The 14,947-nt window shown below is 39.5% G+C and overlaps 1 protein-coding gene across 22 annotated transcripts in view; it reads left to right on the top strand.

Annotated features, from left to right (window-relative positions):
* DLG2 (discs large MAGUK scaffold protein 2) overlaps nucleotides 1-14,947 on the top strand; it is a gene marked incomplete at both ends in the record, with an annotated part of 1,956,162 nt that overhangs the window by 1,770,484 nt on the left and 170,731 nt on the right. For 19 of the 22 annotated variants that reach the window (XM_084247148.1, XM_084247146.1, XM_084247145.1 and 16 more), the window contains one exon: nucleotides 2,120-2,234. In XM_084247148.1, coding sequence (XP_084103274.1) covers nucleotides 2,120-2,234 — 115 coding nt within the window. Of the gene's footprint in view, nucleotides 1-2,119; nucleotides 2,235-14,947 lie in introns of those variants that run through there. The other 3 variants (XM_084247154.1, XM_084247153.1, XM_084247152.1) reach the window with 1 other exon arrangement.

Genomic DNA, 14,947 nt, shown 5'->3' with positions numbered 1-14,947 from the left:
ATAACTGGGGTGTAGGCCAGAGGTGCAGGGGGTGAGAAGATTCACCGGAGACAGAGTGTAGAGTAGAAAAAGTGGATCTACTGAAATACACTGCTTAGGGGAGCAGCGGGTGAGCAAGACGGGATAGGCCTGCTGTGCTGTGTGGGTAGCTCCCTGGCTGGGGCCCAACTCATGTCACAGTGACTGTCAATAGCTTGATAGTGCTGAGACGTTAACCCCTGCGCCACCAGGGAGGCCCTAATCCATAGATCTTATTTAAGTCTCCCTTGTACTCATTTGTCTAAGTGTGTATGTAGTTAGTTCTATGTCGTTTTATGTTGGTTCTATGTCGTTCTATGTCGTTCTGTGTATTTCTATGTCGTTGTATCCACCACCACATTCTAGACAGAATATAGTTCCTTTCCCACAAGGATAGCCTGTATATCCCTTTTTTCTATTCTTACATCACTGTTCATTTTTGTGCAATATTTGATTTCTCCCTTCAGGTGTAGACTCCATAATTCTCTTACCTCCACAGCACTAGGTTGAGCCACCACCATAGCCCCCTGTGCTCTTCCCTCCCCTGCCGTGACTGCTCCCCTCCTCAGGGGTATGCCTGGGCTCTATGGTTTGCCTGCAAGTTTTGTCTTTTTCCTGATCCTTTGCTCAGTTTCTCAATATTCTTCCTATAAATGAGGCCATCTGATACTGTTCTGTTTCTTTTTGACTTATTTTTCTAAGCATAATGCCTTCCCGCTCCATCCATGTTGTTGCAAATGGCATGCGTTTATCTTTTTTGAATGCTGAGTAATATTCCATTGTGCATATGTACCACGTCTTCTTGATCTAGTCATCTGTTTTGGGGCATTTGGGTTGTTTCCATATCTTGGCTATTTTTTTTTTAAAGATTTATTTATGCATCCAAGAGCTGCGGTACAGGCCAGAGATATGGAGGCGGAGTGGGGAGGGGGTGGTGGTGAGCGGATTCACCAGAGACAGAGTTGGGAGCAGAATAGGCAGACTGACTGAAACACGCTGCTGAGGGGAGCAGCAGGGAGACAGGAGAGGTCTGCCTCGATCTTGACTATTTTAAATAGTATAACAATGAACATAGGAGTCTGGTTTCCCTTTGAATTAGTCTATTTGTGCCCTTCAGATAGATTCCCAGGAATGGAATATCTGGGTCATATGGTAGATCCAATTTTAGGGTTTTAAGAACCCTCCACACAGCTTTCCATAGTGGCTGGACCCGTTTGCATTCCCACCAGCAATGAAAGAGGGTTTCTTTTTCTCCACATCCTTGGCAGCATTTGTTGTTACCAGTTTTTTTGTTTGTTTGTTTGTTTGTTTGTGTTTAGTATGGGCCATTCTTACCAGTGTGAGGTAGTAACTCATTATAGTTTTGATTTGCATTTCCCTGATTATAAGTGATGTTGAGAATGTTTTCATGTACCTGTTGGTCATTTGCATTTCCTCTTTGGAGAAGTGTACAACTCTTCTGCCCATTTTTTGACTAAGTTGTCTGCTCTGCTTTTGTTGTGTTAGCTCTTTGTAGATCTTTGAGATCAATCCCATATCAAATGACGGGTGTGCAAATATTTTCTCCCACTCAGCGGGGTGTCGCTTCGTGCTTGGTTCCTGTCTCTTTTGCTGTACAGAAGCTTTTTAATTTGATTCGTTTTTCTTCTCCTTCATTGTCTTTGCTTCTGGATATGAGTTCTCAAAGGTGTTTCCTAGGTGCAAGTCATGGAGTGTTTCACCTGTTTTTTCTTCTACATATTATATGGTTTCATAAGCCATTTTGGTTTTCTATTCCTCTTGACTTGATTTGTGTGTGTGTGTAGCCCATTTATCACCCGCCCACTCACTCCCTCATGAACTTTTTACATACTGAGGCTTAAAGGCAGTTTTTTTTTTTTTCCTAGTTATGTTTTGGAAAGTAACTGATTTGGCTTTTATTTTCCTCTGGTGAACAACTGCAAATAAATAAACTAAACAAGTGAACATTCTTGAGTTGTGCATCTCCCTGTTGACTGGCAAGGGAACCAATGGGAAGGATGAAGGGCTGCCTTGGTTATGCTGCATTTGTAGCTCCCTGAAGATACAGAAACAAATTTGCTAACTTTCCTTCTATTCCCAGATTACGCTCGATTTGAGGCCAAAATCCATGACCTACGAGAGCAGATGATGAACCACAGCATGAGTTCCGGGTCCGGGTCCCTGCGAACCAACCAGAAGCGCTCCCTCTACGTCAGGTAGGCACCAGAGCATTTCTTACTGTCATCTGCATTTTGTGAATAATCCAGCTTGGGGAGACAAAGGCAACACCTGGTATCAGTGGAACATGTGTTCATATTAACCCATCCTCATTGATCCTGTGTGATCGAAAGTAAAGTTCTTAGTACAAGTTGCAATGGAAATGAGAAGAAACGTTTTCAGTTCTTATTATCTTAAATTGATTATGTGGATAAAAGCGCTGGACATTGGACCACCATCCAAATGGAAAGAAAATATATCTGTGTCACCTCCTGGTCTGCTTGCTGTCTATATTCTATTAACTTTGGTGGACTGATTTGAAACCAGAAGTACTCTTGTAAAAGATAATAGGTTTTGTTTTTCCTACAAGCTTTAGTGAAATGATTTTCTTCTGTGACATCTCATTACCACAGTTTCTGAGGCTACACAGTTTCTTATTCTTTGCCTGATAAAGCTAATTAATTTCCCAGAAAAAAAAATTACTAATTGAACTTGAAATGCCTTCCAGCCTTTCATCGCCAACTCTTCTTGAATAAGATCCATCATCACTCAACTATAACATTCACCTCTTCTTAGCACAAGCCACCTACTTCCCTTCAAAATATCCCTTATCAGTGTTGAGTATACTTTTAAAATTAATGAAAGTATTCATTGCCAAAGGAGAAAATTATGTCTAATTAATGGTCAAAAATGAATCCCTCCACCAGTGGAGTACCCACACCCATCCTTGCTGTATTCTCCTCTAACCATCTGCCTCAACATCTGGTATAACTCACACCTAAGGTTATATTCTCCTCACCTGCAGTTTCACTGTCTTTTCCTGGCATATGTACAGGTTATAAATACAAATTTATGTACTTGCATTGACTTGCCCTGTTGATTCCACTTTGAAAGTTACCTTTGGTGTGATTAGGTAGCTTGAGCAGGGCCAAGAAGGGAGCAGGATTCTAGATATCACAAGTTCTCAAGGGGCTTGATTTGCTGGTCATTCTGACAAACATAGAGTCCCTACTTACACCAATATCTCAGAAGCTCTGATATTATAAATCAAAATACCAGTGTTCCAAATTTGTCCAACTGCATTTCAGAAGACCATTTTGATACACTTCAGTATAATCTGTGAAACTATTCAGAACCACCCTAAAACACGCCCTGTAATGATGTCACAGTTATGGAAAGTGACTGTTTCTGTTCTGCTTTCTTGTACTGCATTGTTGATCATGTGATGTAAAATATTATTTTAGTCTGGGGTAGCAAATTGGGATAGCCAGTTGGGTTAATTAAGCTAGAGGTAAGCAGTTAATATAAATTAGATGCTAATAGAGCAAAACTGGTATGAAAAATGACCATATTGTTTGTATCTTGATAAAAAGTAGAATGCATAAAATGTTAAAATGTACTGGAGGTTTGGTAAAAATGCATTGATAATAACTTAGACCTTTTAAATCAGCTATGGAAGATTAGGGAAATTAAGTGAAGTAATATAATATTGTGTAAAAACTAACAGACTGATTTAAAAGAATAGTGTTAATCAAATCAAACCTTTATTCTCTAAAGTAGTAAATAAAATTTCAATGTACAAAAGATATGAAGACTTATGATAATAAAGAATGCTATCTTAACATTTTAATAGTTGTAAATTGCATTGAAAGGAGGAACTGCTTTTTAAATGAGGCTTAAAAATAGCTGACACTTCAAAGGAAATTATCCAAAGGATTTCTCTGCAGTATTAAAAAATAATATTTGATTCCCAAATGTTCAGTTATTAATGTTCTTTTTTGTATATAGAGAGCTGACCTCAGCATCTAATAACTCTTTGAGGCATAGAATTAATTGGAAAAAATACAGGCCATGCATCGAATAAAATCAGAGGGAAAGATCTTACATATCCCCTGATCTTGTTCTCATGAACTGTAATAAAACAGACATTCCTTATACTCCCTTAAAAAAAAAAAAAAAAGGCAAAAAAATAAATGAACCAGCAAGGTCTAAGAGGAATCCTTCCTAAAAATGACTTGGTAAATTTGTACCTTTGTCATTTTGAGGGGTGCTTTTACACCAGTTTTAGCTATGGGATTTTCATAGAGATGCTTGCTTTGTCTAGAGTGCTTGAATAGGACCACTACCAGCTGGTTGTGCTTATTTTAGAAAATCAACTAGTTGCTCTCTCGAAATAAATTGGTAGCAGCATTTCTCTGATTATATAAATATCAGATGAGGAACATGCCTGTTTAATCTGAGAATGACATTCTGGAGTATTTTCTTCTTCATTCTGCTTAGCTTTATATAACTCTAGGACTAGAGTTACCTTAGCTATCACAGACCTACTGTTTCATTTATAGAAAGGAAAACTGAGGTCCTGGGAGGGAAGGTGTTGCACAACCATCCCAAGCGGGCAGGTCCACTGTTGACTCAGGCAAACAAAAAGAATCCTGGAATCCTAAGTGCATCTGACATGCCTTTGATGCTGAAGCAGAGGACCAGATACATAGGCTGACCAGCAGGCAGGGAGGCAGGCAGGCAGCAACTGAGCCTCGTAGCCCCGGTGATGTCTGGCTTCTAGGCCCGGGTATCCATATTTATAACTGCATGTGCCCTATGCTTGTGCTCCTAAGTGCTTTTTTTTGCAATAACATGGTTTCGTGTGTGGGAAATGAAACCTGGAAGGAAAACAAAGCTGCAGTCGGTGGCTGCAGAGGCTGGTGGTGGGAGGTGAAAAGGAGCCTGAATTACCCCATGTTACTTACACCAGGGACTCCACAGTCTTTGGTGGCAGCCTCAGACTTCTCCCCAATTCCCTCCATCTCGCAAGGGCTCAGCCTGTGTGGTACTGACTGCTGAAGGGACTGTGGCAGCATTTCCCAGTCTGTTTCTGTCAGCATAGTACCAGCCTCTTAGATAAAGGAAAAGATTAAAGAGCAGAGAGATTCAAACATAAACTTCTTGGGAGTTTTTATGCAGAATAAAGTGTATTATAGGACATACAGGATTTCTTTAGTATTGTCCATATTTTCCCATAATGCCAAAACCTAAACTAGAAAACAAGCAGCCTCTTTATTTCATAATAAACAATCCGGCTGACTTAGAATATTTGTATCACAAAACCATCCTTCCCCTTGGAGTTACCTCCTCTTCTTCCCAACAACATGCTCCTCTTTATCCCACTGTCCCTCCTCTCTCTCTATCTCTCCCTCTCTCTCTCTCATACACACACACACACACACACACACACACACTCTGCAGAATATGAGAGTGTATCTTCTTGGAATTGCAGAAACTGGCCTCATTTTCCTAACAGAAATGATCCACCCAGGTGATAGCAATTTGTTTGCCTGAAACATGCTGAAGGGAGGGAGAGCAATAGAGCAAGCACGCTGAGTCAGGTTTTAAATTTAAGTCAACCCTCCATATTTTCCAATCTATTTGTACTTTTTTCCCTGCTTTTAACCATTTTGTAAGGGGCGTTAAGTGCTTTGGTAGTGCTGCACAAGCGGAGCTGTCCCTAATGATAATACTGTACATTTTCTTTACAAATGACTTGGATATACTTGGTTTAATGGGGCTATTTGTATGGTGTATTTCTTGCATTGTGAAACATTTATAGTTGCATAAATTGTAAAGTAAACTAAAAATTTGAATAATATATTTTTCAAAGTGCTCCGTAAGTTACATTATGCATTCTTCAGACACAGATGTACTTGAGCTCCCAAGCCACTGGAATATGGATTTTATTGCATGTACTTGATGGCTCTTTATATGGGAAGACTGAGGCCTTCCTGTCTCTGAAATGTGTTCTTCCCTTCTTCCACGCCAACTGGTAACAGCTCCCCTGTAACACAGAGCAAGGGTTTTCCTGCTACTGATATATCCAAATGTTACTAAGACAAGGTCAGAGGTAATAGGGGATTTAGATCACCTGAGTATCGGTGACTGAAGAGACCCTCGCTTTGCTATGGAGAGCAACAGCACCCAGGACACTGGGAGAAAGAAAAACCAAAAAGCCCGCCAGTGAGGAGTAAGAGGTCACAGGAAAGAATGGAAATGAGAAAATTGATCCATGTTCATTTGTTAATAAAAAGTATTGATTTTGACTGTTCAAGTAAATAACCTCTCTGTAGTGGCAGGAAGGCCACAGTGCAGGTTTTCTATGACTGGAATCTACGTGTGAAGGAGAGTCCTGGAGCCCTTGATGGCTTTTCCAGGCTTTTATTGAGTTTACCAGGTACACGGCAGGCTGGGGTGCAGGGTGGGGCCGGCAGGAGGCTGGCAGGCCTCCCAGCCCCTGGTGAATCTTCATTCTGGGCTCTCAGGCATTCTCTTGTGACCTTGTTCTCTCGCTTCCTTGTTCTGGTCCAGACTCTCACTCTGCTGGCATCCCTGTGATGCCGCCCTTATAAGCCCCATCTCAGCCCAGGTGTACCCACTTACATATGCCCTCACCCCACTCCAGGTGCCCGCCATCAGGCATGCATTCAGGACCGCAGGGATCCATCAGCAAAGCTGATGGTGGGAGGGCAGAAAAGCCTGACAATTATTTACCCGACACTCTCTGTTGTGAATTTGGTTTAAAAATCAATTGCTGATTTATTTATGTATAGTCATCAAGCTTTTTCTGAGTGTAAATGCTGTGCCAGGACCTATTATGGACCTGGTGATAAAAGTCATATTCCTTGTTTCTTGTAATTTGGTTGTGAATATGCAGAAAAATCTGGTCTGGACTTTTCAGTCTAGTGCCATCTTGCTAGACTCTCTAAATCCGTATTTTAACTGGTAACTCAAACTTTCTGCTTCCTAAAACAGTTTATGCTTCAAAGGTTATGATATCACTAATATACCTCGTTCTGCCTCCAGCCCTATTGTTTAACATAAGATTTGCCTACATTGATTCATTAGTGCTTTAATTCTTTTCTCAGAAAACACGGTTTTACCATGTTTTACATGTTTTGCCATATTTTACCTACAAAGTATCAATCTGCAGTAGATGTTAAAGATACAGAGATGAGGACCTCCCCGGTGTTGCAAGGGGTTAAACGCAACCTATGAAGCTATCCGCAGCCACTGCAGCATGAGTTCCATCCATGGCCAGGGAGCTACCCACATGTCGCAGCATTCACCCCCTACACCTCTGGCCTGTACCCCTGTTCTTGTATGCATAATTAAATAAATCTTTTTAAAAAGATACAGAGATGAATAATCAGATCTTCTTCTCACAGAATTCTCATAATCCATGTCTGTAGGTAATTCAGATTGTGCACACCATTGCTGTAACTATCATTTCCTCATATCTCTTGTGCCATGTGCTTTACTACATGCTCATATGACTTCCTACAGTAAATTTGCCCAGAAATCTTATTTATTAAAATAGTGATCACTCTGGTCTTTATGAAAGCCCCCTTAAGATGGAAATACCCTTCAATACTGGATCTGCAAATGCCAGTTAATGTCTTAATTTTACCATGTCCCCAGTACCTTATGCACAGTTCTCGGGATAAAGTGCGCTTGGTAAATATTTGTTGAATGAATTAATTCCTAGCCTCTCTTTGCTATTATAGATGTGAAAGAAAAATTAGAATACAAACTAACATCTTTGAGCAATCCTATGGGAGGCCAATGCCAGTGGGGCTACCACCAAATGCATGGATTCAGATTGGTCTGAGGACACAGACACTGCGTACTGCTTCAGGAATTTCTAGGACTTGGTTGGCACTGCAAAGTCTTTCAGGTCCTTCATTTATCCGCTGAACTCTGGCTCTCTTTCAATTGAGACCTAAATCAATGACAAATTTAGACAAGCACATACAATCTATGCCCTCTTAGGGAGGAGACTTGGGGTAAGGACAGGTCCCAGAGAGAACTTCATCTTGTATCTCATTCTCCATATTCTTCATCTTCTTACCCCGGGGACAAAAGAAGTTATATCTTGGGCAGTCTTGAGAACGCACATCCCACGCAGGATTCTCGATCCTTATGGGTTTTTATTCTATATTCTAGGTGGCCAAGCCATATTCTTTACCCAGGTTGTCTCTCACTGAAGCCATGATCAGTGAACTGCAATGCAACCATGATGAAGTTAATCCTTCAGGACCACAAGTTAAATTCATACTGATAAATCTTCTTTTTGGTTTATACTTTATACTGACTACTAGTTCAGATTTCACAGCTTATCACTTGTTAAAAGTTGAATTTCTTATTTGTAAAATGGACATAATACCTAGTGCATGGGCTTGTTAGGATTAAGTTAAAGGAAGTCTCTGAAAGAGCCTGCCATGTGGGGTTTAGGTAAAGGGGAAGTCCCTTTACCCCTTTGGTTGCTCAGAGGCTGCCTCCTAATTTGGTGCTGCTTATAGCAGAGTGGATTCAGATTCCTCAAGTATACCCTGAGGCTCATTAGCATTATGCTCACTCTTTCAGGAATTTGCATTTCTAATTGCATCCTTAATTGTGGAATAAAAGGCTTTGTCTTCAGGCAGCTAATTTTATGCCAGAAATAGAATAGAGGAAGAGTCACTGGGGATCTGGGGGAGTTTTCTCCTTCCCCTGAAATCATAGGCTGGTCATAATTTTAAAAAAAGTTTTTAATTTTATATTTCTACAGGAAGAGGGATAAAAGTACCATGGGTGACCACTCCATTAATCATCACATTATCCCTCTATCCCAAGATCTAGAATCCAGATAGCATTTTTATTGATATTTGGCCTTCTTAAATTATTCAGCCAGAAAATCCTTTCTGAGCCATTGCCATCCACCTCAGACTGTACTGTACTGTGGAGAGAAAGATAAATAAGGTGTTTTTTCCTGCCCTAAGGAACTCAAATGTCACTCTACCAACTTTGAATCTGCCTCCCCCGTCCACCCATGGTAACCATATTTCCAGAAAGATCAAATTTCAAGAAGAGGTACTGGCCACCCTATACCCTGTAGCCCCAGATTACTACTTCCTACAAAAATCCAAACTTTAGCTAGAAAAGAGAGCAGTATATTAAAAGGTGGGCGCAGGATGCTCAATGAGAGAACAGGTGAGAGAATTGAGGAACCCCCCCCCACCTTAAATCATGAGGTTAGGCTAGGAGCAAGGCAATAAATTCAAGACATTTGTCCTTTAATCTCAATGTTTCAAACAGCGCCTGATGTGTTATAGGAACTCTTTAAATACGTGTTGAATGAACTTAAGTGGCAATTGAAGATGATTAAAAAGGACAAGGTATTACAAGCCCATCCATAGCTTACAGATGCTGCTTAAGCTCAGGCACTTCTGTGTTCCTCTGCCCCATGTAACTGCTCCCTCTAACCTGCATCTAACCTGCATACCTCACCATATTTTTTTTACTTTTTATTTTATTTTATTTTATGTATTTTTACATCATTTTTGCACAATGTATGCATTTTCATCTTGGTTATATTCCACAATCCCCACCCCCCTTTTTTTGGCCCTAATCCCTCCTCCCCCCACCCCCCATAGTGTGTCTCTGATTTATAGTTGCTTGTTGATTTTGATTTTTACTTAAGATAAACGCATGCAATTTGCAGCAACTTGGATGAAGCTGGAAGGGATCATGCTTACCAAAATAAGCCAGAAAGAAAAAGAAAAATACTGGATGGTCTCACTCATACTGTTACAGGGCAGGGAGAGGGGCAGCCCAAACCCCACAAACCTGCCTATTCTAAATGGGTTCTGCCATCTGCAGCATCAACACAAAACATATGAGACTTTAATGGGAAGGAACTTTAATACAACTAGGAAACAATACAGGAAATGCAGAGAATCTAGTTTCTAAATCAAGCACCCAAAATTACCCGTCCCCTCGTGGGTAAAACTCCATCCATATGGGATTGGCCCAGAACAAAGCCCCAAAGCCTGCCACAAGTCTAAAGCATCTTCCAGTGGGGACCCACAGAAAAGGGTCAGAAACAACCAGACAAGCCCGGAAGGAAAAGAGCAAAATCAAAATCAAGATAAAAGCTGCCACTGTCACCTCCCCACGGGTCTCACCCACATCTGTGTCACCCAGTCCACGACCAAAAGACAAGCGCAGTTTCTTCACGTGTCTCTAGGCTCCATGCGCCTCCTTCAGGTCTCCTTCTGGCTCCATCCTGCTTCCTTCCTCAGTCTCCTCTGCAGCTTCTCTCCCTACTCAGTTCCACCCTCCCTTGGGTTGGGCAGGAAACCTGGAACCTCCCCCTTTCCTGAGGACCACCCTGTTACAATAGCAGGAATTTAGAAAACCTAAATAAGGTATCAGGGAAGACCTCACCATTTTTTAAAATTAATATTTTATTTTATATAATTCTTACATCATTTTTCATTTTTGCACAATGTATGCATTATCATTTTGGTTATATTCCCCATACAATTGCACCCCCCCTTATTTTGACCCTAGTCCTTCCTCTCTCCTTCCCTCCCTGCCCCCACCGTGATGTGTCTCTGGTTTATAATTGCTTGTTGATTTTGATTTTTACTTTGTATTAATCAGCCTTTTTCCTGGTTCCTTATTAGGTTTTCTAAATTCCTGCTATAAGACCTCACCATTTTTTAACTCACCTGTCCCCTCCAGTGGACAGTGAGCACCACTCAGATGAATACTTGCTTGTTTAAAATCTATATCTGCACATTCTGCATGTGGTAAATACTGAATCAATCAAGTGAATGAATTATGGATGTCACTCTGTTGGGGGAACATTTAACTTTACTCAAAATTTTACTTGATTACCACATAGTTTGCAAATGGTTCATTGCCTAACAAAGGTCCTTATCCCTTCTTGATAGGATAAGTAAATCCACCTGTTCGGTGACATTCATCCCAGAATACATGTTTTTAACTCATTTACCTAGAAAGAAAAAAATTTACTGCAGACATCATAGACTACAAAGGATAATAAGAGTCTATTATGAACATTTTTATGCCAATAAATTTGAGAATCGGAAAGAAATGAACACACATTCTTAGATCTAAATAAGAGGAAATAGAAAACCTAAATAGACCAATTATAAGCAAGGAAATTGAAACAGTAATCAGAAGTTCCCAAACAAAAGCCCAAGACCAGGTGGTTACACTAGTGAATTCTGCGAAGCCTTCAAATGCGAACCAGTACTTACCCTTCTCAAATGCTTACAAAAACCTGAAGAGGAACTGCTCAAAAACACCTTTTGTGTGACCACATATACTGATGCCAAAAGCAAACAAGGAAATCACAAGAAAACTACAGACCAATATCCTTGGTGAACATAGATGCAAAAATCCTCAACAAAATCTTAGCCTGTTGTTAAATGCTAAATTCAACAATACATTAAAAGGATCATACATCACAACCACATGGCATTTATTCCAGGTATACAAGGATGTTTCAATACATACAATTAATGTAATCACCACATCAATAATAGGAAAGTTGAAAGTTGCAATAGCAGACATGGCTGGAGAACAACAGAGAGGGTCTCACCAGTTTCCAACATCTCCCTTGGCCATACCTGTGACTCTGTGTAGCTGTAGCTCAGGCTGTTTGCAGGCAGCTGATCCGTGTCCCGCCTCAGCACCTGGAGGACATGCAGGAGAGAGACTGAGCTAGACACTGGGACATCTGTTTGCCAGGGGATGTCATGGCACAGTGAAGCTATTCTAACATGGCTACTGGAAGTTGTAAACACATGGCTGCAGTCATCTCCTGTGACACTTCATGCGTCTAAGGTTCAGCTTAGCACAATTATTACAGTGTCAACCAAGTATTATCTCCAGGACCACTCCACTGCTGAATGATGATCTAGGGAAATTAGAGAATTAGACTTCACATTATTGGGGTGACCCCTTCCAGAGCAATATATTTTGCTGCTTATTCAAACTGCAATCAAAATTTGAGTGGGGGCCTCCCAGTGGTGCAGTGGGTTGAGCCTAGAGCTGTGAGGCTGCCCACAGCCTCTGTAGAGTGGGTTCGATTCGCAGCCAGCCAGTGAGAGACCCACACGGCGCAGCAGACCTCTCCTGCCTCCCCCACTGCTCCCCTCAGCAGTGTCTTTGGTCTGTCTCTGGTGAATTCTCTCGCCCTCCCACACCTCTGACCTGTACCCCAGTATAAATAAATAAAATCTTTAAAAAAAAAAATTGAATGGTACATTCATTCCTGATTCTCCCTAGGTACATGTAACTTCAGCTGCAATAACAGGCATTCACTGTACATTTCCCCTAAGAAAAGAGTAGGATTGTGTCATCTCATGCTCTCCATTGACGTGCCCCCTTCCAGTAGAAATGTGGACTAATTTAAACATCGATTTACTGCACTCACAGCAACTGACCCCATTTGGCTTATAAAGATTCAATTATAACTTGATGCAAGAAACAGTGGGGAAAAGTGAATGGCCTTTTTTACTATGGTGGTAAAGTGTCTTAGAGGACTTAGTAGATTTTTTAGGGACATACCTACTTCATATGCTTCTTATGCATATCAGAGACTATTATTCATTTTGTTATTTATGAAAATATTAAGCAAAAAATCTGTTGGAATATAAGACTGCTTCAGTGATAGAAAGTAATGAAGAGTTTAAAAGAATCAGGTTTTGTGGGAATAATGCTAGCTACTGCCACCTCAAACACTTGGGCCGCTAGGATAGAATCTCCACATGAAATTGGAAGAGCAATACCTCCTGAAGAGGGATCAAAGTACAGATCTTTGTTTCAGACACTATCTTTGATTGCTCAAGAATTTTGTGGGTCTCTTTACCATGGTGTAACTCAGCTGGTGAGACAGCCTCCAATCTCTGAATTGGTGGTCACACTGCCATCTACGAAGAAGGAAAATCAAAAGATTACAGTGGGCCATGAAATATTGAAGCTAGCATGGTAGACAAAGGCAATGTATTTTGGAAACATATAATTTTGCCTAAGTAAAGTTCTATGTAAGGATTAAAGTAATCATACCATATTAGTTGGTCTTTTCAGTAATGTGAAGAGAACCCCAGTTGCCTCCAAGGAAATGCCTGTAGAAGAACTCCTTCCTCAAAATTGCTATTTTCTCTACCATGTCCACAAGACACAGCTGGATTTTGTTGATGTGTGGTAGTCAGAAGATACTGTTTATTCCCTGAGTAATTTTCTAGTCTTCTAAGCAAAGCCATCCCTAATTGTATACTATACTGTAACGGTCTACAGTATTGCCAATTGTAAATTTCCAATTTCAGCCTTTTGTTTAATTCCTGTAAAATTTTAAAATAACAATAGTGATAGTGAGAACATCAGTATTATTTTCACATTTTTTGGTGAGGCCCTGGCATAATATTTTTCAGTTAGTTATTGGGCATTAGTGATCACTGTTTTTGACAACCAGTGAAATTCTGTTTAAATATCATCTATATTTTTACCTTTAAAATATTTTGGCCTCCATTACTTTCATGTGCTTCATGTTTAGCATAGCATTTACATTATTCGTTAACATAAAAAATTCAAATGGTAATAATTTGGGAATAAAACAGGTCAGTAAAATATAGATTCTTGTCCATTTCCATGATTTGATCATGGACCGACATCTTTTCTAACTTTATAATACTTTATTGAATGCCTCTATCTTTTCGTGATTTATTAGTTATGAACTTAAATTTTCACTTATAATACCTAGATACTATTTTCTTAAGGTGGAAAAAAATCAACCACTTCTGAATCTTTTTTACTTTCACATCAAGATTATGAATCTTTGAATTATATCCAGAAGATCTATATAGATTGGCTTTATTGTGTAGAGAAATTATTGATTTTCAGTTTGGTAATTACAAGTTTTTTAAGGTAACATAACATATATCTGGGGCAATTATAAATGCTGTAGAAGGTTGAGCCTGTGCTACCTGATGAGAGGTAGTGATCCTAATTCACTTAGAGTTTTGTAAATGAACAAACTGCTTATGACAACAAATTCATTCTATCTAATTTCTTCGATGGTAAATCATAAATCTAATGAATTTAGATTAATTGTGCTAACAGGATATAGCTTACATTTTGCTACTGTTCAGTTGTACCTTTCCATAGTTTAGATGTACTATATACATGGCCTTTATGAAAATATTTTCAGTAATTTCATTAAGAGACTTTTGTTAATGGATGTTGTTATACAGGTGTATAAAACCTCTATAATTAAACTCCAGGGTGGTACTCAAAAAGAAATATGATCGCATCAATAGGTAGATAGTATGAAAGTATTTGACAAGATTTAGCATCCATTTGTGTTTTTAAAAATCAATAAAATGTGGATAGTGGGAACATACCTAAACATAATAAGGTAATATATGACAAAACCACAGCTAACATTACAGTCAGTGATTAAAAAATTGAACGTTTTTTCTCTCAGAGCAAGTACAAGACAAGGATGGCCACTGTCACCACTATAAATTCAACATAGTATTAGAAGTCCTAGCTAGACCAATGAGGCAAGAGAAAGAAATAAAGGAAATCCAAATTGAAAAAAAATTAGTTATAACTATTTGCAGATGACATAATATATGGAGGCCCTAAATATTCCCCCAAATAAATAAATCTTAAAATAAAATGGCCATTAACCAAAGCAATAGTTAGATTTAATACAATCCCTATCAAAATTCCTATGTCATTCTTCAAAGAAATAGGGCAAACAGTAATGAAATTTGTATGGAACCACAAAAGACCCCAAATAAAGCAATTCTGACAATAGAGAAGAATACTGAAAGTATCTATTATGCATCTAGATTTCAAATTACAC

This window comes from Talpa europaea (genome assembly GCF_964194135.1).
Source record: "Talpa europaea genome assembly, chromosome: 1".
NCBI classification, from domain to species: domain Eukaryota; kingdom Metazoa; phylum Chordata; class Mammalia; order Eulipotyphla; family Talpidae; genus Talpa; species Talpa europaea.
Note: the sequence above shows the minus strand (reverse complement) of the source record. Positions and strands in the feature narration are given on the sequence as shown.